The 26735-nt window shown below is 43.4% G+C and overlaps 1 protein-coding gene across 1 annotated transcript; it reads left to right on the forward strand.

The window, feature by feature from the left end:
• Window positions 1–1274: 1274 nt before the first annotated feature.
• LOC8025192 (beta-1,4-N-acetylgalactosaminyltransferase bre-4-like) lies at window positions 1275–20399 on the forward strand. Its single transcript, XM_029970200.2, has 6 exons — window positions 1275–1602; window positions 4018–4250; window positions 6615–6796; window positions 9505–9627; window positions 17753–17848; window positions 20216–20399. Exons 1-6 carry the CDS (start codon window positions 1275–1277, stop codon window positions 20397–20399), a joined length of 1146 nt encoding a protein of 381 aa, XP_029826060.2.
• The last annotated feature ends 6336 nt before the right edge of the window (window positions 20400–26735 follow it).

Genomic DNA, 26735 nt, shown 5'->3' on the forward strand with positions numbered 1-26735 from the left:
GCACGAACTTCAGCCGCAGATGTTTTTTTTTGTAATCCCAGAAAACAGTTACCCTTACTTTGTCTTTTTTTTTTGTCTAACTATTTTGGATTGGGGGATGGTTTGTGGTTCCACTCTATTTACTCCCTTTTAGACTCGAGATTGCTGTGAGAGACCCAAGCCTCAAGTCCGGTCACCAAACAATAAAAAGTTATTTTTTGTCTTCACGGAGCATCTCTCAACTGTTCCGACAGTACTGGAGCCTCGTGACCTTCTGAGATGGCGTCAGTGTTCAAGAAACCCACCTTCCATTGACCTTTAACATGCCCGACTTTTCATTAATGATTTTTTTTTTCAAGCTAAACCCGCCGAGATGCCCATTTCTTTGGCTTTTCGTGAAAACTTAATTATTCTGTCTGACAAAATTAAATGCTCGACCTTGTTGGACATTCCTGTGGAATTTGCTTTCCAAGGCCTTATGGTGTAAGGGTCATCCCACAATTGGCTTTCCAACTAACTAAACTTCTTTCTTAAAAATGTTACCTTGTAGGATGATTGGGAAGACTCCCTACAAACTGCAGTAGAACACTAATTGATATATTCTAGTTTATATTGTTTTTATTTTTGCGAGAACTTTTATTCCTGAATGTTGGTCAAAATCTAGCATTTTTTTACTCGATTCACATCAAGACGCACTTCACATTCAGTCCGTTGGGATGTTAGACTCGCACTGAATCGCAACCGCGAATGAGTAACCTTGAGACATGATTAAACTTGTTTTAACACACTTGCTGTGTTTTGTTTTGTTTTTTGTTCACACTCAGGCAGATGTCACTGAACACCACTCGTAGCCTCAAATATCTTACTTATTCCGGTAGTGCAGACTAAGCACTTTGATTCCTAGATTTCGTCATGTTGTACGGAGAGAAAACGGAAGCCTCTTATCGTTGTTAGTTAAAGGGTTTTATAGAGTAGGCATTAGTTTGGTACGCCAGTCTTGGATACGGCACAGGAAGGAGGACACCTCTTATCGCTCTTATTTGATGGGCTTTAATAGCTAGGCATTACACTTCAAGTTTGCTACAGCAGTCTAGGATACGGCGCAAGCCTTGGTTCCTCTTTTTGGTTCACTGAGAATGTTACCTCGCACATAGTAAGCCGTTTTTACTATTTTTCTTCTTCGCAGATAACGTCAAAGCACTGGCCCGTCCTTGATGCCCAGTCACTCTCCGAGTGGATCCTTTTAGACGGTGTACGAGGCTAGGATATTAACAGTAACTGAAAAAGGCGACTCCATGAGTTCTTGCAAGATGTTTAACCCGTGCTGCAGTAACTTCTACAAGGTGCTGGCGGTCATATTGGCTGCCCTTTTGCTCTTGGAGTACAGCTTCAATTTACTCGTCTACCATCAGAAGAATATCAGGTTTCTTAACGCCAGTGTTTCCAGTATATTTGAGCCTCTTCTAAGCGCGGACTCTGAGATCTTCAATGCCAGCCTTGGTAACAGGACTCGGGGCGGTGTGGAGAGTACTGGGAACGGGACCGGCAGGAGTAACACTAGAGCGGTGGCGGTGTCCTCTAATACGTCCCTAGAGCTCTGTCCTCTTATGCCTCCCAATTTAGGTGAGTGAAATATGCTCGGAACATTCCTATTTTTCTTTCCGACCTGCGCATGAATGCTAGACTCAAGCACATTGTCTTGGTGTGTGATGGCCTGTTTAACTTTGACTAACCCGGTATTTGAAAACCCGTATTACTCGCATTTTAAGAAGTAACCATTCGAAAGTTATCCAGTCATTTCAATGTAGGATCATGCATTATATTGCACTGTTTTCTCTTTCCTGAAACAGTAAAGGAATGGAACCTTCTTCCGCAGGAAACTGTGAAATCAGGTTCCCATACAGAGTTTCTTAATAATTTGAATCGCTTGTGAAACTAGATTCTTTTTGTTACCATTGATGCTCTGCAGTCATTGTAATGTGATGAGTATGTGTTTTTGCTTCGTTTATATGTTTGCTTTTGTATTGGCGAATGCATATTATGCTCTATGAATGCGGCGTTTTTCGTTTCCTGCTGCTGCTTATTACTGTATAATTTTGTTACTCTCTCTCCCTCTCTCTTTCCATTAATGACCCCAACAGGAGTTTAACAGTATCTATAAATAAATAAGTGGTTTTAGAGAGAGTGAAATAACGTAGTTGGAGCTTTGGTGGCGCCGCAGCAATAAAATGCCATAGTGCGCCAAGAGCAAGGCTAGTAATCCTGAATCACACAAATTGCGTACTAAAAAGCATTAGTTTTTGTTTTGTTTTTGCCATGTAGCCAATATACAAAATTCCTTCTTTATCCTGAAAATGGGCCCCCTGGAAGCCTCAGATTAATATTCGATGTTATTCTAATATACTTGAGTTATTAAGGCCGCTGATCAGTTTGTCCCTTTGAAAAACGTGAGCTGCATGCCGGAGGATTTAGGGAGGCTATATTCATGCCCTTTCGACCAGCTTGCACTACCTGTCTGCAATGTTTAATTTATAATCTCTGAAAATAATTTTTCCAATTATCCTGCTTCTGAGTCACAGGCATAATGCTCATAACAAAAGGTAGTGCCATAAACAGTGCAAAGTTCTGATGAAATAAGATGGGAAAGTAAGTGAGACTTTTTTTCTGAGAGTTTGGGCAAACCAAAGAGAGGTGAACAAACGTGAGGGCTTCCAAGCAGCGCACACACCTCGGTTGTTTTTCCCTCCCTAAAAGCTAGCTGTGGGTCGTGTGCCTCACCGATAATCAGTCGGTAGAAAAACAAACCTGGAGCGATCGTTTTTACATTCTTATTTTTGTTCGACTTCCGGTTCGTTTTTCGCACATGTGTTCCAGCCTTAAATTAACAAATGTTTGACTGATGCAGCTATTTTACCTGAAGATAAAACACAAAAGGGAGTGCGTACTCGAACACCTGTTCATACCGTTGTGACCGGGGCGTTTACTTTATTAGGATTGCTTCACTGTATGTTTTGTTGTGACCTAGGCTCTTTTTCATGTCTTTGGTTTTTGGTAGTCTTCGTCTTTTTTGCTAGCTCTGTATACTTACCTTAAGCATCAACCAACTCGCCTAAATGTCTACTTTGATAGAAGATATGACGTCTATTGCTTTGTTTGTGTTTTGCGCACCACATAACAATTTTTGGAAGGAGGCTCATCAAACCTCGTTGAGGAATACATCACCTTCCAAGCAGAACATCCCAGCAAATATTGTCAGATGAGAAAACATGCGCGTGTTTTCCAAGTCAGCTTCAGTTAGCCAAATGACTCTCGGTATTTCCGCCACCGTCATGAACGCACGGAAAATAGTCAAGGGGGTTTGAAACGTTTCTATGTGCCCAGTCAGCACCAATACTTCAAACACTTAAAAAGAACATGCGTCTTATTTATTTGTTAAGAAATATGTAGAGTGAAGCGCAAAGATGTTCTTTCAGGGAATTCGGAAACCAGCATCAGATGTGTACTGGCTAGGACCACGAAGTGTCGCGAAAGATTGCAGTGGCTGCACCCAAGGTGTTTCTGATGCCACTTTGATGTCGTGTTGTGGTCTGGTTGGAATTCGGCGAAGTCACTTGGGTGCCATGTAGGAAGGTATGAATAATCGTCCAAATATTCTTTTATCGCTAAGCAATCGCTGTATTTGTAAACAGGCGGCGATGAAGCAGGTATTGAGAACCTTTTCCTTTCCTATTTTCAATTACGAAGAATACTTGCAGGATTCAGGACCGGTCGACTCTCGGCAATCACAAATCAGGTATTTAACTAGACGTCTCTCAGAGTGGTTCTATGATTACCTGACAGATATAACGTTTCTCGTTTGATGTTACAGTACTGTGTCTTTTTGGGCTTTGGCCGCAGCTGTGCCTTCTACTTGTTGATGTTAATTTCGGGACGCTCCGATGTTAACTGCCCACAGTTATTGTTAGTTTCGCTTTCAGCTTCAAAAAAATAAAAAGTATTCGATCCTGATTTTTTTTTTTTCTCTTCTACACGTTTCAGTTGGCCGCCGAAAGGTCTTACAACAAGCCCCGTCGCTTGAGGATATCGAGAAGAATTTCACGCACATCATGCCAGGAGGCAGGTTCAAGCCGAAGGAGTGCCTGGCCAGGCATCGAGTGGCCATACTCATTCCATACAGGAACCGGGAGGAGCACCTCAGGGTCTTTCTTTATAACATGCACCAGTTTCTGCCCCGGCAGCAGATAGACTATGGCATTTTCGTCATTGAACAAGTGGGTTTGTTGGAAAAATACTTTTGTCTTTGCGCTAGATCAGGGTGTGGCTTGGATGTGGCACACGGAAACGCGGGTGTAAAAGAGGTAGATTCAAGTATACTAAGCAAACACAAAAATTGGATTTGAAAAATATTTATTTTTAGTGCAAACATGCTTCAGTTATGCAAGCCTCTCATCTGGGTTAATAGAAAATAGTTCAGGTCAATTTGCATGAAGATTATGACATCATTTCCATATTGGGGAACATATCCACTACACCGAATCATCAGGCCTATTGGTGCATAAATTGGTGCAATAAAAACAAGTGTTGGACTGATTTCGACCTTTCGATGCTTTAGCGACACATATGCCTCTCAGATTAAAAATCCTCAAACAATCCGCTTGCGTGTTCTGTGTCCATTTGAAAGTTGAAACCACAGCAGAGGGAAGGGAGAGTAGTTGAAGCGGCTGATAAATAAATTATTAGTCCGAGTTGAATACAATCCCTCACCTAGCGCAGGTTCCAAATAAAACATTACACATAAAAAACAAAAAACTTAAAGGCTAGATTATTGCATTCTGTGCAGGTGATTTTTGCCTTCAGAAAACAATATATATAGTAGGCTGATTTTCATGATGAGTCGGGTAGTTACCTAAAGTTTGTCAATAAACTTTCTTGATACGTGCAAATAAACATATGACTCCAATAAGAGATTTGCTGAGAGTCATCCAAAACCACAAAATCAGATTTCGGCAATTGTAGAAATACTTAAAGCACGTGGGAAGTGCGGGGATGCGCCAATGTTACAATTCGTGCTGCAGGCTGAACTGCGAAAATAAGGGTGCAATAAAGCGGATTAATGTTATGCGGGACTCGTGTTCAAAGAAAAGGGGCGGGGGGGGGGGGGGGGGGGGGGCGGCAGATTTTTTCCCCTTTTTTAAAATTGCTTGTAGAAATGTCTGAAACGTGCATGTGCGTGTGTGATGAGGCGGGAAAAGGGGGAAAGGGCGATATCCACTCTGCTCCCGTCCCCCGTTGCTCCGACGATACAGACCGCACAACGTTGTTCCTCACTGTTGACCTATCGGGTCTATTATGGCTGTTTTTATATGGATGCGACCGTATCGAATCGAAACGAGGTTTGACTATTTTGATTGGTATTAGATGGGTAGAAGAGAAATAAGGAGAAAAAGAGGGTGCGTGTGATTGGTCCTGCTTGATTCGATGCGCTACAATCGTATTCAAACCAAACCTGTAATTGATGTCCTGAAACCATTACGGCTCAGTAGGCACGTCGGAACTGCGCAAAGTTCACAATTTTTAGTAATAGGTATTAAACAAAAACAAAGACACATTTCTTTTCATTTTGCTAATGGAGCAGCTCTACAGCTCCCTAACATCTACGTTCCAGCTTTTAGTTGGACATAACCAAATCTGCTCCCGGTACAAACCCAGAACCGAAGATATAACCAACCTCGACACACCCCCCCCCCCCCCCCCTTCCTTTTCCAAAGAAAGAAAAGGAAATAGTCTTATTTCAAAGTTATTGCCTTTTCCGCAGAGACATATGACCACAAAACACAATTCCATACAGTTTCTGAACTGTCCTTCGCAAAACGTGCGCTTCTTTGCATACGGAAGTATGGTGAAGATGGCACATTCTTTTTGAGGGGCTCTTGGCAGATCGATGTAAATTGTGTTTAATGGCAATCCTTAATGTTAATCATTTTTTTATTGTTTTATATAATTAACAAGAACAAGCTTTTTTTTTTTTTGCTGCGTGCTGTTTTGAATGCATTAGGACTAGCGTGCAGCAGAGCAGAAGCCCACTCATGGTAATTTGACCATTTCTTTCCGGCACAGCAGTAATTTTCAATGCAATTGAAATTAATTTTTATCCCAAATAATTTGTAATTATGAAAAAAAAATCACTTGAGCTAAATAGAAAAATTAAACCTAAGACCGGGTCATTGTTACAGAATGGAGTAATGGCTAAGTGGCATCTGAGCTTACCGATTTATTTCTTTTCATGTTTGTTTCCTTGAAACTAAACTTGCTGTGTTCTGGCCAATGTTGAGGAAAACGTTTGTTTCTTATCTTGGGTGGCAGCGTTAGTTTATCAGTGTACTTCATGTGAATGAACAGGATCAAGAAAGAGGGGGGGGGGGGGGGCGCTCGTCTTTTTAGGCATCTTAAAATTTAAATGTAAAAAATACGGGAGAGGAGCATAAAAGTTGCCCCCTCCCACCCCCCATATATCCAGAATAGTTCTCACGTTTCTGAGCTCAGCGCTTTAAAAAAATGTGGCATTCAACATTCACCTGATTGAATAAATCAACACACACTGTGAACTGTGTTAGTAACTGCATCCTTGTTTGCAGGAGGGGAATGGAAAATTCAACCGAGCTAAACTGTTGAACGTCGGGTACCTAGAGACACAGGGATTGTACGACTGCTTAATTTTGCATGATGTGGATCTCATCCCGGAGGATGACCGCAACCTCTACACTTGTCCCGAGCAGCCCAGGCACATGTCCGTGGCCATGAGCACTATGAATTACACGTAAGCTGCGATTATAACTTTTTGGACATAAAGAGTCGTCGTGGCGACATTTTACACCAAGCAACATTTTCACAGATATTGCTGTTAAAACACACCAGGACAAAAACTCCACCATAAAGGGGTAATTCGGCAATTTTTTTTATAGTCGCTGATTTGCCTCAAAATTGGCTAAGCACACCAGTAGACACGGCTGCACCAGTTCCCTAAGTATTCTGTGAAAATAGAAACGTTTCGCGAAGTTATTGAATTTTCGAATTTCCTTTCTTATCGTGTTTCTCAAAACCGGGAGCCCCTACTGGCAACATTGAAGTGTGACGCCAGAAATAGTACAGATTGAGCAGTAAGCCATGCTCCCACCTCATTACAAGACGTTTGGGTGTGGGAAAAGTGTGCTTGGTAGCTGATTCACTGAGATGCACACAAAAAGCACTGGAAATACTCTGCTTAAGACTACCTGCACAACCTGAAAGTCTGTACTATTTGTGACGTCACACAACTGGAGAGCGCGCGGAAATTTAAATCTTGGTTTCGGCATCATCATCATTTACGGTTTTCTCAATTTCTGTTTTGAATTTATAGAAAATAAATAGCATACCGTGAAGACTCAAGTTCGGGTAGTCAGAAAATGCAATTTGTTTGGGTAGCTCAAAAAACCGCCGGAGTTCCCCTTTAAGGGGTGCTTCTTTTGAAAAAGAAGCGTATGTGTGAAAAGTCGTCCAATTTATGTTGATGTTTTTCTTTTTTTGAAAATTCAGATTCAGAAATAACTAACTTCATGCTGTATAAAAATGTAGAGCTATGGTCGGATATATTCAACTGCTTGCCTAAACTGAAACGTTTCCCATAATGGCGTCACGTGTAACGTCACGACGGAGGTATGCCTCCTCCTCCGTACCCTTCCCTCCTCCTCCTCAAGGGCTACGCTCTAATTCGGCATTACTGGGGATTGCAAACGTCTTTCATTTTTCTTTCTCAAATTTTACGCACGTCGCACCAATACCAGCTCTTTCACAATCTTTCTTCTTAAAATTCAAGCTAGTTATCAATTTTCCGGGGAGGGGGGAGGGGGGGGGGGGTGCCAACCGTCAACATCCGAAGACGTATAGAACAAACCACCAAGCGTGAAGAAAAAGCTTGCAATCATCCTGTGCTTTCGGCTCACGTTTGTTTTACCCCATTTTTCACTGTGTCATTCTTCCTCCTTACCCTCCCTCTTCCTCCTCCTCCACCATAACATTATTTTCAAGTATCAGCACGGTTTTCGCAGGGGTCACTCATGTGACACTCAACTTGACGGTTTGGTTCACGACTTACATACATCTCTTGATGCTGGTTAACAAGTTGATGCAATATTTCTCGACTTCTCGAAGGCTTTTGACCGCATTCCCCATTACAGGCCTCTACTAAAACTGGCACAGCTTAGCATTCATTCTAATGTTCTCTCATGGATAAAAGACTTTCTCTCAAATAGACTTCAGGTCACTTCCCTTAACAACCCCAACTCCTCTTTTGCCCAAGTGACATCTGGAGTTCCCCAGGGTAGTCGTGCTGGGTCCATTACTTTTTCTCATATACATTAATGACCTACCCACTTGCGTTTCACCTCATGGCCGCCTTTTTGCTGATGACTGTGTCATCTACCGTAACATCTCTACTAACACCGATCGCCAAGCTCTTCAATCAGACCTGGACCAGTTAACCACGTGGTGTTCTTCGTGGCTAATGACCCTCAACCTCAACAAAACAAAACATATGTCGTTTATCAAATGCTCCTCTCAGACTCCAACTTCTTACCTTCTGAATAACAATACTGTCGAACTCACTTGTACTTTAAGTACCTGGCTGTCCACTTTCAGTCTGATTTGTCCTGGCACTACCACATTGATCTTATTCTTGCTTCTGCTAACCGTTCCCTTGGATTCATAAAGCAGAATCTTGAACAAGCACCCGCTACCTTACGTAAACTTGCTTATATCACTCGAATCCGCCCCAAAATTGAATATGCTTCTGCCATATGGGATCCTGATCGAGCCTACATTATAAGTAACATCGAGTTCCTGCACAACCGTGCTGCGCGTTTCATTTGCTCTGACTACTCTCCATTTTCCAGTGTCACCGCATTAAAAAATCAAGCTAAGTTGCATGACCTATCACACCGGCGTAGACATGCCCGTCTGTCATTATTTCACAAGCTCTATCACCATGCATCGCTTCACGACGATTTTTTTTAAAACACCGCCCATTATTTTTTCACGTCGCGATCATTCATTGAAAGTAGCACGCATCACATGCCACTCATCTAGTTACGCACGATCATTCATACCACGGACCATAATCGACTGGAACAACTTACCGGCTAACATTGCAACTGAACTCGATATGTCTAACTTTCAAGGGCTCGCGCGTAGTCACACTAATACTTAAGGTTCTTTTTTATTCCTTGTTCTCATATTGTCTTTTGTATAATTATTCTGTTTTATCTGTGTACTATATATTTGCTTGCACGCCCCCCCCCCCCCCCTTATGCAATACCCTCATATAGAGAGCCTTTAGGGGTATTTTAAATAAATAAATAAATAACTTCTGTCTTCCCCTAGCGTGAAAATTCTGCGAAGTGTTTTTAGTTGATCACGAAGAACATCTACGGCTCTCTGGGCCCACTGTAACACGTAACACGTTCTTCCGTTCCGCACTTTTTATTCTTGTAGGCTCCCATACACAGAGTATTTTGGCGGAGTTAGTGCCCTGAACAAGAAACACATGGAACTGGTGAATGGCTTTTCTAATCAGTACTGGGGATGGGGTGCCGAAGATGACGACATGTTTTGCAGGTAAGCATGCACTAGCGAGTGTAAATTTTCCGCTCCGCAAAAAAAAACAAAAAAAAAAAAAACGACTGAGCTGTTATTGAAATAAAAAATTGTGAAAATCTGTCATCAATTCTACTTGTGTCCATGTCAGCTTCAAAAAAAGCAGGGCGCGACTTGTGATGTTCACGCTTTATGCTTTATGTTTCGATCTTCGGCGTTCATATAAGCAAATGCCGGAGCCTCGTTTGCTGCGAACCGATACCACGATGCTGGGTACTTGCCACTCCTCGCTTTTCTTAAAGGACAACTCTGGTCAATATTTTCGACTGAATTGCAAGGTGTAATTTTCTTTCTCGATATTGTGTGTGCTTTCATTAATATCGCGGCTCAAAGTTTGGTTTTGGGCGTCTACGGCAAAACTGAAACTATCTGCTCGAGAGGGATGGCAACACATCATTGGCTGTACGGCCGCGACTTGATGTCCGCGTGGTGCTGCGGTGCGCGGTACAACGTGCGGAATCAGCCGCAGCTCCACCGCGAAGCGACGTGACGAAGCTACCGCGGTCTGCGTCGTCGTCTTCCTTGTCTAGAAGCTGGCCCGGCTGCCACCCTGCTGAAGATCTGCCGGTCGCATCTTTAAAATCAGTTTTCGTGGACAACGCGGCTTCACTTTGACGCGATATTTCGACCGTGATCATATTTTGTGCCACTAAGGCGATCCCTGTCATTTATTTTGGTTACGTTTTCGACCAACCAGAGTTGCCAATTAACCTATCAGCGACTACGCCATACTTTGTTTCAGCAGACGTCAGAGCGCAGTCACAGTAGAAAAAACACACGAACGCCGACGCACAGACAAAAGCGCAAGACAGTAGCGCATTCATAGGTCTTGATTGGTGAAGCCGGTGATACACACGCACAGCACGAACACCGACGTGCTGCTTGATTCGTTGGCTCGCGCCTGCTGCGCTCTCACTTTGATAAAAACAAGTGCGTATACCGACACAAAAGCGCGCACTTAGGGCACAAGCCTAAGGTGTCAAAGTTAGTGATCACCAATGTCAAAGAAAAATGACAGGGAACGCCGACGCGGCGTTTGCGCCAACTCCGTTGTGTAATGTACAGAGTTCGGTCAGCTCTCAAAAATAAATTAAGTTTCTTGTATTCTAACTAATTCAAAAAAGTACGAAAAAAAAAAAAAGACACTCGCTGGTTATGTCGTTCGTTAAGTCGGATTTATCCGGAAAAAAAAACACACACACAAAGAAACTCCGAATTTCGAGGTTTTAACGAGAAAACAGAGGGCAAGAAAAGACTGCGTTTTACAAATAAGCTTCATAAGAGCACAGGGTCAGTGGTCCTGAAGAGATGCCACTTCAGTTTCCTATGCAATACAGTACTGACAAAAGGGGTTTGCCTTTTAGCACGTCGAGCTTCCTTCACGAAAACGGGTCATGCGTCCTGGACTTTATTTTCTTTTTTTTTTTAACATAGGAACACTGCAAAATAAACTCCGAAATAAAAAAAAAACTGGGAATCTATCAATAATAAACTCGGATAAACCCACAATTGTAAGCGAAAAATAAACTCGGGAAAACAACGTCCGAAGTTCACGATAAATAACTTCGAAAACACGTAATCCCAATATTAATGAGACTTTATACCGAGTGGTATAATGTCAACATAGCACGTGTGCTACGCTCAGACGCTAAAAATGATACCGGCCAAAAACTTTTTTTTTTTTTTTTTAGGAACGCATATTTGCGGTTGAAGAATCAAAGTTCCGAAGCATGAAGGCATGACCGAAACTGGTAGATATAATTAAAAACGGAACCTCCTGACAGGCTCTGGCCTGACGTTTCGTTGAGAAACCTAGTTAAACTAATTAACTTCCTCAAGTCAAGTTTCTCAGCAAACTGATAGCTAGCGGAACTAACTACCAAAGATAAATTATTTAAGTTCTTTATGCCAAGTCACTGTGCCAAGTAGCAGCGTATACGTCTCAGTCAAAAAAAAAACCTAGCTGGTTTATCTTACGTTTAGAAGTCACGTCTGCTATCAAGGCAGCCAACGTTTTGCTACGAGACCTCTCCACTAACTAGCTTCTTTATGCATTTTAGCAAACTGGCAGCGTATCATTATTTAAATAAAGCTGAACCACCTAGTTTCTTTCGAGCTAGGCAGCCTTATAGCAAACACATCATATGACACCTTAAAGGAGCTGTGCAACGATTTTAACGTTAAAAGAATTGGCATCTTCTGCTTTTGATATTGTTCACCTTGTCACAAATGAGAGAAAACAGACCTCCTTTCATTGAAATGTTGCGATTCCGCCGCGGAATAGCGAGGCAAAACTTAGAATATTTCCCGACCTGCAGCCACGAGCGGCGGCCATGAGAAACAAGCGGCGTGACGTCACTTGGGTAGTTGTAAAAAAGACAGCAAGTTGTGCGAATACCTGCTTGATAAAGGGTAACTTTTCTATAAATCTCGTCGTTCTAACATATACATAAATGCGTCAAAACCCTGCTATCATCGACAAAACTTTTATTATACGGAGTTTTAGTGGCGCCATCTATGCTAGCTCTACAAAACCGCGAATAGCCGCCAGAAGTACTGAAAGAAGGCGAGAGAGAAAAGGGGAAAGGGCTACCGGCGCTTTCCCCCTTTCTGGTTGTGTAGAAAGAGGGAAAGTCCCGGATGAAAGGCTTCGCCGGTGTTGGGTGTCTGTAGTGCCCGAACTTCGTTCGCGCTTTCTTCTGTTTTAAACTCGCAAACTTAATCAGAGACACGGGCTTCGATGGCGACAGTCCCCCGGTCATCGGGACACCATTGCTCGGTCATAGGGTGCATGAATAACGACAGAAAGCGTCGAATACTGTCCGAGCACTTATGCACACCTTGCACGGAATCCGACAAGTGCGGCTGCAATGTCTTTAAGCTCCATCGCTTTCCACTTGACCCCGGTCCCTGGCGGCAGTGGTTTGCATCCGTCAACCGAAAAGACTTTTCCTCAACGCCATCCTCTCGACTGTGCTCGGAACATTTTGTGAATGGAGCGCGCACCGATCGCTGTACCGCCGATGAACATGGGGTCACTCGAAAAGGTGCGTGCGAGTTTTCTCATAATAATTGCTGTTTCAGCTCGTAAAATTTTGTAACTGAATTTATCTTAATATTGAAATTTTCAGTCGTGACATTGACTTGATTTTAATATCTAGAATACTTTTTTGAAGGCTCATTTCCGCCGCCTGGTGTGGCTGGAAATTGCTGAAAAGTTAGTTCTATCGGGTTTTCCTGAATCGCGATCCCCTGCGCGATACCACAGTGACGGCAAAAGCGCTACTTGGGGTGCCTTTCCGTTGATTGGTCGCTTTAAAGCGCTGGATATTCGCTGCAGGGTACGTCTCATGTGTTACGATCTACGTTTTCGAATAACTGGTTTGGGTTCAGCTAATTGGTATATGTCTGTGAGAAACAGCTTGAACACTGAACACTTACACACAGACAGGACAGGACATACACAGAGCAGACTATCAACTATTTAATACTTCTTCCTCCACCTCCTCTTCTTTTCAGTCCCTTCGAGCGTTCCATGATTGCCGTCCGTCCATCACGCTGCACACCAAAGAAAACCAATATCTTCGTTGTGTTGCGGCTGTGGGCCAGTGACTCGCGAGGACCGTCATGGGAAGCAGTTCCCGAAACCTCCGCGGGATACCGATGTCAGTGACTGGAAGTGGAAATGTATGGGGTTAGCTTGGGGGCATTTGCTGGTAGTTTTTTCAATTTTCGATTATGTAGCATATTTTTTCTCTTTTCGTCTATGATTTATTTTTTATATGTACTCCTTATTATGCTTTGTTCTTTAAAAAAAAATATAAAAAGTGCATCTTCTCTCGCCATTGTGGAATACTCGAAGGGATTAAGAAGAAGAGGAGATGGCGGAAGAAGAAGTATTAAATAGTTGATAGTCAGCTCTGTGTATGTCCTGTCCTGTCTGTGTGTAAGTGTTTAGTGTTCAATCCGTTTTCGAGCCCAGTGAGCACGTTTCTTTGTTCGAGTCATGATATCCGCCAGTGCGGTGACGGGGGGAAGAGAGGAAGCGAACGCGCCAGCAATAGAAATTGGAGGTGAGTAATCAAAATAGTGCATCAAACAGTAAAATAATTCGTGGCTGCTTTAAGGCTTTATGTGGTTTAATATAGGCACATCTAGAACGTCTTCGTCGTTCATCCACAAGGAAATATAAGAACACGGACACGCAAGATAAAAGCAGCGCAGCAAAACGATCGGTAGTAGCTCCGGGTGTTTACAAAAGTTATAGCTTGTTGATTACTAAACACGGCTACGTTGAAATAGGCCCATCCCGAGCAAAGATTGATGAATGGTTCATCAGTTTCAGTCATGCGGAAAGCGATGGAGTTTAAAAATATTGCGGCCGCAATCGCCTTGGCGGATTTGATGCAGGCTGCGTAGGTCCTCGGACAGTATTCGACGCTTTCTGTCGTTATTCGTGCACCCTGTGACCGAGCAATGGAGTACCGATGACCGGGGGACTGTCGCTATCGAGGCCCGTGGCTCAAGTTAAGTTTGCGAGTTTAAAACAGAAAAGAAAGCGCGAACGAAGTTCCGGCACTGCAGAGACCCAACACCGGCGAAGCCTTTCATCCGGGACTTTCACTCTTTCTACACAACCAGAAAGGGGGAAAGCGCCGGTAGCCCTTTCCCCTTTTCTCTCTCGCTCTCAAAATGGCGCTATCCACGATAAAACGGTCTATATATCGCGGGGCGCCCGCCAGCACGTAGTCACGCGGTCGCGAGCGGATGAGTTCTCTCTGCACGCTGATGGCTCTAAAGAGAGAACTTTTCCGGAACCCCGCGCCTACCCAAGTGACGTCACTGCGCACGTGACCCGGAAGACGATGTACGAGTTGAGAGGCGGCAAAAACCTGGATCTTTTTCATTTTTTAAAATAAAAACTAGGGTATCCAGGCAAAATCTGTTTTCTGTAGTTCACTGCACAAGTGTCAGGCATCAACTTCCACAATTATTTAAGCAAAGCCCTGAAATTGCTGCACAACTCCTTTAAGGCTTCCCCAGAATTTCGGTTTCGAGTGGAAACTAGTAACATGAGCCTAGCTAGCCTGCTTTGAAAAAAGCATACAAAGACAATATACATGTTTTGAAACATACAATGCTGGAAAAGAAAGGCAACTGGCATAGAAACGAAATTAAAACAGTATGCACGAGCTCCGCAGATGCTGCAGTTCCGGAAAACTTCTGGTCAAATAAGTTGTACGTCTGCAAATCAGGTTCATATTTCTGGGACGGCTTTCTCATCGCAATAAGCGTAAAATGGACAATACTCTTACACGTTTTCAAACCCGTTGCGTGTTGAAATGTTGGCTCTGATTGGAAAAAATATATATGTATCAATCAAGTGAACGTTGAGCGCACAAGCAAGGATCGCTTGTTGCCAGAGTCGCCCAATGATCATTGGTTTTGACTGGTTGAAACACTCATCAAAAGGTAGGAATATTTGGCAGAATGCATTCAAACTCCTACAAAATTGCGTGCGGATATTTGTATTCCGTTTAATTGCTGAAAATTAAAAGCGCACAAGTTGAGCAGCGTGGCAGTTTTCTTCGCAACATTATGTATCTGCTGCACTCCAGTATGGATAAGTTAATATGATAATTCAAAAGGGTACAAAAGAAATGTTCTGCAGAAAAGGATTTTGATGATAAGGTGTTCCAACCTCGCACCTCTGCGATATCCCTACCTGCAAGGGATATCCACGCACTGGCACTCTTTTTATTTATTGTTAATTAATAATTATGGCCGTTTCATAAATCTCTCAAGGTATTTCTGGTAAATATTTACCACTATTATATCCAATTGTTAGTTTTAAAAGAAACATAGGTGTATAACAATGGTGTGGCTAATATACTCATTAGTAGATTACATAAATAACAAAAAACTTGGTAAGTGTTGAAAATGTTTTTTTACTAACATGATAATAATATAATAGAAGTAAATTCGGAATTATTTCAGTTACAGCATATTTTTACTCCAATTAGCATATAAATTCGTTTGACTTCTTTGAAAACTTAGTAGTGAAGGTTACATGATCATCCCAACCAGTCCCATGACCCGTATTCAACACTTCTACGATAACCCTCAGTGGAGCAGATATTGATGTTTTTAACCCAAATTTCGTAGCTTTTAAGACTTTTGTAACTAACCTGTAAACACTTTGTTGCGCATCATTATCAAGGCGTCAAGCAGTTCATGAGCACAGAAAATAAACAAATGAATGAATGAATGAATGAATGAATGGTTCGTTGTAAAAAAACTCAGCAGAGTTTTGTGGTTGCAATTGCTTTTCAACATCATTACTGTCTGTATTTATCAACACCTTGTTGTCAAAATTAACAGGTTCGTGCTCTACGTACTAATCGTTTTTTCTGTTAAGTGTAATTTTTTCGGCACCTTTTATTTGGGCACGACAGTGGCAACTGTAAGCCACTGAAATTTAGCAAGAGTATCTCGTGAGCATATCTACAGAACGTTTACAGTATAGCTTGTTGATCGTTACTTCCTTTCCTAAAGTACATTCCAGTATGGCCTTTTCTGTGAGATTCTGAGTGTCACCAATGACGAACAATGATGTATGGAATAATGCATTACTAGTTTTCCCTTAGCTTAAGGTTTGAAGTCCGGATGCACCTTTAGTTGAGTGACCCAGAATACCTTGGCTTGACTTTGGCCTCAGCCTGCCTTCGGATGTTTGTCCGTACAATTCTTACCATAAATTGACTGCTAATTGTTTTTTTTTTTCTTTATATTTATAGTATTTAAACTGTATAGGTGTAACATCTGGTAAATGTAAAGAAGGCATTGAAAACAGAGACGTGAACGATATCCAGCACGGCAGACATCATCTACAGAGTGTAAAAGAATAATAAGCAAATTAATTCCTAAATTTTCTAATTAACTTTTTCTGTTTAATATTTGCTTCAACTGGCACATCCCAGTTATAAATTGGTTGCTCGTCGTTAAACTATGCCGTAGCAGTTGTTACAATTCAGACAATCAGATCGTGCTTCGCGTAATTTGGCGAAATTTCTGTGTTACTTTCGCCATACCTGAACTGACACAGGAAGAGCGCAGAAAGCAGAGCGCCATAGCAGACAGCAGAGTAGAGTGCGTCTTTTGTATAGCCACGTAATCCTTCTCGGCTCGCTGTGTGACTCGCTACCCGCTTCGTTACGGAGGTTGACGTCGCTTCTGGGTGAGACTTCCGCCGCTCATTCCGCATCCTGTTTTAATTTCTACGGCCTAACTTTGCGAGAGAATAGCGCGGAGCAGAATTTTGTTCCTAAAGTCCCAGAACTGCTACGGATTATTTTAACGAGGGGCATAAATTTTCGAATTTAAATGTGCCAGCTGAAGCGAATAATTAAAATTTTTATTTATCGTATTTAGGTAATTAATTTGATAATTCTCACTTTACACTCTCTAGCTGGTGCCCGTCGCAGGGAGAACCGTTATCCCAAAGGAATCATCCTTTAGTTCTAGTATCCTGTTTTTAATAATTTGCTGTCTTAGAAAAAAAATGAAAGACGTTTACAAATCTTTGTAATGCGAAGCTAGAACGCATCTCTTGAGGAGGAGGGGAGGGTATGCCCCTCCTCCTCCTTTTTACCCTCCCCTCCTTTTCTCCTCCTGCCACTGAATGTGTTCATGACTGACGTGACACGAAGTCGTGGCGTCGTTTTCCCCGCTAAATTTAGCGGGGAACCTTAACCCGCTAAAGTTAACGGTGAAACTTTTTCCGTTAAATTTAGTGGGAAAATTTTCCCGCTAAATTTAGCGGAAAACTTTCCCTGCTAAATTTATTGGAAATATTGTACTTAGAAACGTCCCATAATGCAACGCGCGGTTACGCCGACGCTGACACCGCACAACCCGGAAACGGGCGCCTAAGGGCTGCGCTCTAAAAGACACCCTGTATATCCGAAGCAAGTGTTTCCAGATAGGGTATGGGTTTCACAATGTCTTGTGGGTTTATTTGAGAAAGAGCGTTGTCAGTATAACGCGTCTGTGACTTTAGTAATTGCATACATTTGAAATGATGCAGGCTAGCCTACTCCAATTTAAATATCACAAGATATCCTGCGGAAATTGCAAGGTACACAATGCTTGGGCATGCTAAAGAGACTCCCAGTCCTGAAAGGTTGGTTTCGAAGATTTTCGCTAATTTATGTTCTTTATCTGTTCGCAGGTTTTGGTTCGTAAAGTAGTTATTTACCGCCAAACTGTTTTTTTTAAACAATTTGGTTGGGACAAGCGTCTTAAAAGAATAAATTTTGCGCAAAAAAGAAACATTCCTTGGGAGCAATATAGATGGCGACAGATTTATTTGAAATTCTACGCCCGTGAAGTTCATGACTTCACGGGTCATTTTGGAATGACCATCTCGGTCGTGAAGGCGAAACAGATCCACCTCTCCTCCACGCGCCCGATATGCCGAGAGAGAAAACAAGTGGAAAGGAGCTGACTTCAGACTAAATCGCGTTTCGCGCCAACAATAATGCTCTAAAAAATTTTTTTTTCGCGTAAACTTTATTTTTTAGACGCGTGTCCCAACCAGACTGTTAAAGAAAATATTTTCAGGGGCCCTTTAATACAAGTTACAACGGTCTCAATATTTTAGCTTAATAATGTTATTGCTTGGAGTTTTACCAATTATTACAAAGCCCAAGCTCATTTTATCTCCTCGTGAGACATTACGAACAAATAATATCAATTGCATGACATGTTGAATTATTCCAGGGTAACCTCTTTGATGTTATTTTGGATCTAGTACTCCGTGCAACTTTTTTTTGTGCGAGCTTAGTATTTCGCGGGAGACGTGGGGCCCGAAAATCCCATATAACCTTTTGTAAGCTGAGAAGCTTTTGTTTAACTTTCAAACTACCGTTTTTCAGATGCATAAAGGGCGGATTGGCGTACATTTTCGCCTGGTTCAATGTGCTTCGTCAACATCGTCCTCAAATTCATTTTTTTTTTTAATCTGTGAATGACATGCTGTTATGGGTTTCAAGGAATATGTAGCAAGGCACGAGCGATTTTAGAGTACAAAATGCTTGTGACCGCCGTTACTGTGGCAAGAAGCAAAAAGAAAATAGTTAAGAACTTCCGCTGCAGGGTGGCACGATTTCATTCACTACCAACATTATGTCCCAAAGCAATTGTATCCTTTTATATAGTGCAGGCATTGCCATCCTGCAATGTCTCCGCTCTACTACTTCAGAGGAGTGTCACGAATTGCAGCCACGATCTTCACAATGCTCATTGATTACCTAATGAACCGAAGGATTGCGAAATCAAAAACAGCAGCAGGCTTTTTTTTTTTTTTTTGGCTGGAAATTACAAGGGTATTTGTAGTAGTTACTGTCACAAACTCGCAGAAGCGCCGATGCTCATAATAATGGGCTACATTTTAGCAGGATTCGTTTGTGATTTGGTAGTATAAAGATTTTTTTTTTTTTTTTAGTTAGCCATCAGTCCAGGCTGATAGCTGATTTTACTTCAAAAATATAATTCAAAGAATCTACTGAAAATCCTATGCAGAGCGTCTGGCCCTGTTGGGTCATATGTATAGCATATGCTACGAATTTGTATGTTACCGCATTCGTGGTACCGCTAATAAACAGAATGGCGCAACTTAATATTACGTTTACATTGTTTTCGTTTCAACCGATTTTTTTTTTTTTTTGCTTGATCCGTTTTCATTAGTTTTTGTTTAGAATAAAACGTGAATCGCAAATTTCGCTAAAATTAAACTACACAAATATAAGTAAAGCAGTGCTTTGAAAATACAAAAAGGAAACATATTGGGCTGTAAATTTTAAACAGAATATGAACACTTGTCGGATAAAGAAAATAAAAAAAGCTCAGTATTATCTATCAACGTGCGCTTAACAAGAAATACACTTCTCATGTTTGGTTGAGTTTTGTGTGTGTGTTTTTTTTTTCACTTGTGATAAGCTTTCGTCGAATGAGGCATTAGATTATGATATAACTAGGGCCAGTAAATTCGATGTTGGTTTCCTGCTCACGCTATTTTTTGTTGCCATGACATTTAGGTCTTCTCTAGTTTTGTATAGCAGTGAACATTAACTATTCAGTGTGACTTGGCACTTCTTATCGTGTCAACTTGTCATTTTCACGTATGGGTGCATTTGATTAATACACTAATTGTGGAGAAGTAAATATTCGAAAAGGTGGCTTCAAAAGGTTATGCTCTACATTCCTACGTGTTTCAGGCAGACGCCTTAGACTCTATTTTCAGGCTATAAATCCACAACGAAATATGTCGCATATAAATATCAGAACACGCATATGTAAAGCGACAAAAATGCGATCTTACCTAAAATTAGGAAGCTTCGTACATGTTTTTACTCACGTGCGTGTGGCACATGTTGTGTAGTTTGATGTGCTTCCTGGTTATCACAATTAATACATAGCAGTATTTTTTTTCTAGAGACCCTATATTCCGATGTATTTACTTACTACTTACACAGGACTACTTTCACAGGCTCCAGCTTCTCAGTAGTGCAAAGTCACGCTACAAAAGTGATGGACTCAACAGTGTCGACTATGAGAGGAAAGCCCTTGTGCTCAAGAAACTATACACTTGGATTTTGGCTGACCTAAAATCCCCAGATTGGCGACCAGGCTTTTACGAACCCCCCCGTGACTTAAACATCTCCGCGTGTTAAGGACGCCAATGCGTGCGGAATGTATGTACCCAAGCTCTTCGAAAATGTAAAGTGCTGCAGACCTGTATTGCTCTCCGGAACCAGGACAGACACCTCGTTCCACATTCAGGTCACTGGAGTGAGGAGTCAAATAAATTAAGTCTTTACTTTAGAACACTATAAAGGTGCCTGAACGGCCATATTATTAATAGTGCTGCAGCTCCGCCTGTGCAAACCAACAGTTAAAACATAAGTAATAATAAAAAAAACATGCAGGCCACTTTTTGAGCGGCAAACGCCTTCACTCTACCATTTAATGCTTTGTAGCAAGCGAGGCTTTCCAGAAGAGATGCTGTCGTTTCTCGTGAGTGAGCCTCTCGTAGTTTAGTTTTTTTTTTCTGTTTTTTTTTTTGCGTTATGTTTTATCTGGCAACACTTCAAGTTTCTTGGTTTAACCAAAAATTCGTTTTTATAATGAATTCTGAAGATTCTGAAAATAAATGTGACGTCACGGAGAGATGTAATGTACGTCCTGTTTCCGCTAAACTCAGCGAAAGGATTTTCCGCTAATTTTAGCGGGAAATGATTTCTCTTGAGCTTTATTTAATTATTTCAAAGTCTCAACAACGAGTTCTTCGTTTCCAGGAGTTGGGCGGGCTCTAAGCATTTTCAGGTTGACTGCCTTTTATTTAGTTTTTTTGCCGGAGGTGATTTTTGGCAATACATATAGCGCCACCAACGAGGTAGAGGGGCTTAGAGCGATAAACCGGGGTTCCGGACTGCACTCGAAAGTGACCCCCATAAGGCGGCTGCCATTGTACGCAAATTTGACCACACGTCACATGACCAAACCAAATACGTGACGTCACAGGAAAGATGGCAGCGCCCATGCAGCGGCTGGCCCCAGCTGGGCCGGAGCTTGTCGGATGCTTTGTTGGTTGTCGTTCGTCTCGGCGAGTTGATTTCAGACGCGGAAGCCGTCATGTGAAGCCGGTCGAAAGCGAGTTCAGAGTTCAGCGTGGTGTTTGACGTAGGTATAACGTGAAAATACGGAGGAAAGGTGTGCATTTCGCTGGTGACCGACCGGGATATTGCCACGGAAGAGACAATCTGACCTACGTTGCTCGGACCTCGGATTGATTCGGATACCGCTAGGATAAAATTTAAGACGACGTTTCTGTGCTCTCCTTGACCATCGGAATCTTCGAGGTTTGCAGTGAAGCGTGTGTAATATATTTGGATACACAGTTTAGCGACGGAAATTGCGTGAGTCGTGTTTGGCGGTGTGCAATCGTGGTGCAGCTTCGATCAAATGACTGAGGGCTCACTTCGGTTGTGCGGCGCACCGGAAGGCTGCCTTGAAGCTGGTAATTCCCGTGCCGTGCTGAAGGATGCTGTGCTGCTTACAAATTGTTCCGGCGTAGAAGTGCACTTTCACGGAGCACAGGTGTGCGGCGCACCGAAGAGCTGCCTTCAAGCTGGTAGTTCCTGTGCCATGCTTTAGGTGATACTGTGCTGCTTCCGAAATTGTTCCGGCGTAGACGTGCACTTTCACGGAGCACAGGTGTTGCAGTTGGTATTGATCCCGCTGGTCTGTCGCACGTTTCGTCAACACAAACGTTTCATCCACACTCGTTACGCGAATTGCAAGCTGTCCGGACATTTCATCGAGCGTGTTACGTACCCAGCTCACGCCGCTTTGTGGCAACAGTCTGCAGTGGCTCATTACCAGAAAAGTGGTCCCAGATCCATTTCAGTTCAGTTCGTCCACGGCAGTCGCCAAACCCCGAAGGAGAGGATTTATTCGGACAGAATGCCACTAAAGCAATGCAGCTTCTTCAGTGGTCAGGATAGATTCTCTTCTGCGAGTTTTGTTATACTGTCACGGATCCTTGTTCCAGTCCTATCTTCTATCAATATTCACTATTCTGGGACACTGCAGGTCATGCTCAGCTGTAATCGTATATTCTGGTGGAGGTGCTGGGCACCCATAGCCCTTCACTCTGTGTGAACCCGGCGGCTCTTCAGCCGAGTTACTCGATAATGGGACACGGCTGGCGGACTATCCTGCGTCTTATACCCCCGTCGAGCCGTAAGCAAAGTCCTGACCCGAGCCTGGCAGAACAACCGCAAGACGACCGAATACCACAAGGAGTAACCTCGGAAATACACCACAAAGCACCTGAAATCCGAGCCAGTTGCTGCTACCAGGAAAAACCACCGGAATTCGGTCTCCTGTCAGAAAACCCGAAGCTGACGAAGCCAACAATGACAAGCCTGTAGCAGCAAACCGTGTCCCCTCCCACCATTGTTTGCATGCCTGTCGCAAATCACACTCCGACGCTTTTTCACGCAAGCTGTATGAAGACGTCAAGGACTGGATTGAACAATATGACAGTGTCGCCCGCCACATTGGGTGGACAGACAACCAGCTCCTGCAGAACCTATACTTCTCGTGGAAGAAACTGCCGGCGCTGGTCTGAGAACCATGGATCCTCCTTAACGTCATGGGAAGTTTGCAAGATCGAGCTGAAGCGCGCATTCGTCAGCCACCATCAACGAGAGAGAGCCGCATTCTTGATTCTGTCCACGACACTGCCCCAACGAGAGTGCCACCGCACTCGTGGAGGATGTTTTGCGCTTGATCGAGCGCCCACGCCCACGCCGACCTTGATGCTACAGAAGACAAGAACCTAAGAATCCCATGCCCCTCACGTGAGGGACAACACCTTCGGCAGCCTTGTCCGCAACCCCCAACAACAGTCGAAGTGTTCATATCACCGAGGCTTCCAACATGAAATGTGCACTGCATGCCCGAGCCTGCCACTATGAACAACTTCCCGGCGTCTCGACACTCAAGTTGTCCAGCTACTACTTCGACGCCAGCCTCCCAGGCGTCCACGACATCATCCACGACGTTGTCTGGGAGGAGATCAGGAAGCTACTTCCTGCCATCAGTTGCCCGGCTTTTATTTTGATTGCCGAGATTGTTTCAAAACAAGTTTGACAGGTATTTCAACCGAGACTTCTGCGAGCGAAGCGGCATCTGACAAACCAAGGGCAACTTACGCCACAATGGCACGACGACCGCCACCGGCTGCCCCTTAGTATTCAATGCCAATTCAATGAGACACTCTAACGCCGAAACATTCCCGACATCGTGTGTAGGTCTGTGCTCAACAAAGTACACCGAGGAAAACGTAGGTGATGCGAATGTGCGACCGAAAACCACTTTGCTACCACTGCATGAAGCCGACCATGTCTACCAAAGCAGCCCGTACCAATGAATTGGTCTGCGAGGGTTCGTGCCAAACGACCCTCGATTACGTCTCGAGGAGCGACCACGGGAGATTAAGGATTACCTTCGGCGACCTTTGTCCCTGATGCCGAAGGTGCTGAATCGAAGATTCTGAATCCCTGATTACCCCGAAGCTCCTCATGTCCATTACCTCAACAAGAGGTAAGCACGACAAAGCAGGTGAGCGGCGGTGCAGTGACAGTGGATTTGGTGTCGGTTGTCGTCCAAGGACAATACCTAAAAATTTGCTGACATCAATTTTCTGTGTCCACTCCACGAAGCACACAATTTCCAACTTTGAGGGAGAATGCCCCTGAGTGACTTGAAGGAATAGAATGGTTGGTTGCTCTCAAAAGTGAACTGCAAGCATCACCAGACTTGGATAGCAAACAAAAATTGTTGCCAGCTATCAAGTCAACGGTACAGCAAAAGGCACAGCCACGTAAGCAATACATGCCCGAGCTTGCTGCATTGATGCCGAAAACTACCAGGAAAATTTTCGGATTAGAAGCCAGCCCTGCAGCTTCAGTGCATCAGACGTCAGTGGCCGCACATGACGTATGATTACAAGACAGCATCAGTAGGTCAAAGTTGCCACTCGACCAAACTGAACACCGACGTGCCAGGAGCGTCATCCGACAACAAGGTCCACAGGTACTACGGCTGAACGCCTGACACGAGACTGTCGCAGAAAGAACTCGTTATGGAACCATTTCCTAAGAATCCATAATTATGTAATCAAGTGGAAATAAACATATTTGATACACTAACCAGATAAACATATTTCCGCTTGCCTTCATGCCTTGAGAGTCTACACACCGAGAATTATGTCCACTGCACACTCGAGACCTTACGAGGACACTCGCATCTCTGACCCTTCAATATTAATTAAGGGGTCATACCAGACTGGCAGACTTCTTGCAAGGGGCTGCACTCGTTCAACCTTTCCTGAACATGTGGTGCATCCGAAAACCAACTCCAGTGATGTGAAAATGTTATTTAATTTATTCCTTCCAGGGGCCTTCGTAGGCATTGCAGAGAGGATACTTAAAACTACACGCATGATAATAGCATTAAAGCACACTGCTGTAACTTGTTAATTGGAAAAACAAACACACCTCTGAGCATATAGTTTAATAGTATGTGTTGATGCATTGTTATGTAGCATGACACTTCCTATATGTATGACACAATAGACCCTTTGCAGAACCTTATCAAGCAACACAACTGTCACCATTTTTTTCGGCGTAAAGCACATGAATGGGCCCCAGTTCACGTCGAATGCTAATGCAGCATTCGAGTCCAATACGTGCTGAGCCGAATTCACAGGGATGGCGGACATAACATTCTTGTCGAACAAATGCCCAAAGTCTAAAAGCTTGGGGTAATTACAGTAGTAGCTACTGTAATTTGTTTCATCAGAATTTGGCAGACGGCAAAGGCTACGGTCTCGGTGAGTCAATACACACATTGGAGAGAGGCACATGACAACATATCACCAGAGTGCTCGTCTGCACAGATTAGTCACACACCTTCGCTCCGTCTCTCTGATTGGCTCGAGGGGGCTGTGGCGGTTGGCCTTTTCCAAGTTACGGTGATGCGAAGTATAGACAGCCCACACTTTTAAAAAGAGTCTATTGAAGAGACCGAAAGGAATGGTAGTCAACATTTTTCAACAAGACTGCTCTCCAGCAAGGGATGAACACAAATATGAATCATCTTATCCAGGTAATTAGAACAATTAAATAATTGACCGACTAATACAATGCACTCTTGATGGAAAAGAGTATAGCTGCAATAAATCCTACAAAACAGAAAACAATGCGCAGTTAATCTATGCATGCACCAAAACAGTTGTTCTTATAGCAAGTTGAATAGCTTTGAAGCAGGTGCCTGCAACGATTTATTCTTCCCCATGCTCAATAAAACGCCATCCTCGTAGCTGAAAATAAGGGTGCACTTCGCACTCACACACACACACAAAAAAAGGAAGAAAAGCGATCGAATGTAGAATCGTGGATTAGCACAAAAGAATCGCAGGAGCTTCCTCGCTAAAAGTTGCTATGGTTGTTCTGTTACGGAGGGCTGAAACAACTTCCCTTAGGCCCTAACGCGACGTATACATTTCGCGTAGATTCTCAGATATTTCAACGTTCAAACAAAACTAAGAGAATGCGAAAATTTCATGTTAAAAGCACTCAAAGTTCTCTCGGTCCTCGGACACACCCCGGAATCCGAGCACCGGTACGGCGATGCAGAGCTGATGCTGTCTCACAGGCGTTAATATCCAGATGATCCAGAGCGATCTTGCGCAAAAAACGGTATAAAGTCTCATTCCTTCATATTTTCACATTATACCTGCGTCAGCGAGCACGAAGAAGCCCGAAGTCGTCGGAAAGCAGCTGCACATCACGGCTACCGCGCACCGAACAAACTCGCATTCGCCAGCTCTGGGCGCTGCCATCTTACCTGTGACGTCACGGCTCTTGGGAGGTCACGTGACGAGTGGTCACATTTGCGTAAAATATGGCGGCAACCGGGGGGGTGCCACTTCTGAACTTCCGGTTTATCACTCTAAGCCCCTCTACCTCGTTGAGCGCCACTGACAGATGCTGCGTTACAGATGCAATATCCTGAACAGTGCTAAGACGTTGCCACCACGGAATTGGAATGATTCTGGAATCATTCCGCATTTAAGCGACCTCGGAATGGAATGGGAATGGAATGGCGACTGCGCTAGGAAGAATGGAATGGGAATGGAATTATATGCCTTTTGTCCGGAATGAAGTGAAAATGGAATGGGCTTGATTCTTATGTGAGCTGTGTCGATAATCATCTAGGGCCTTCGGGCTGATGGCAATGATTCGCTAGCGCATGTTAGGTGGCTCTTGACCAGCATCATTGCACTGCAGGTGAATAACGGCTTGATTGTCTCACTGGCTTATCCTCCTTCGAGGATGAAAATGGCGCGCCCTGAGTGAATCCACCAAAAGTGAATAGTTGTAGACAGGCAAGCTGTCGTTCTTGGCGCCGGGAGACGCGATAAACCGGCTGTTGTA

The sequence above is a fragment of the Ixodes scapularis genome, unplaced genomic scaffold, assembly GCF_016920785.2.
Source record: "Ixodes scapularis isolate PalLabHiFi unplaced genomic scaffold, ASM1692078v2 PGA_scaffold2__306_contigs__length_199485367, whole genome shotgun sequence".
Lineage (NCBI taxonomy): Eukaryota > Metazoa > Arthropoda > Arachnida > Ixodida > Ixodidae > Ixodes > Ixodes scapularis.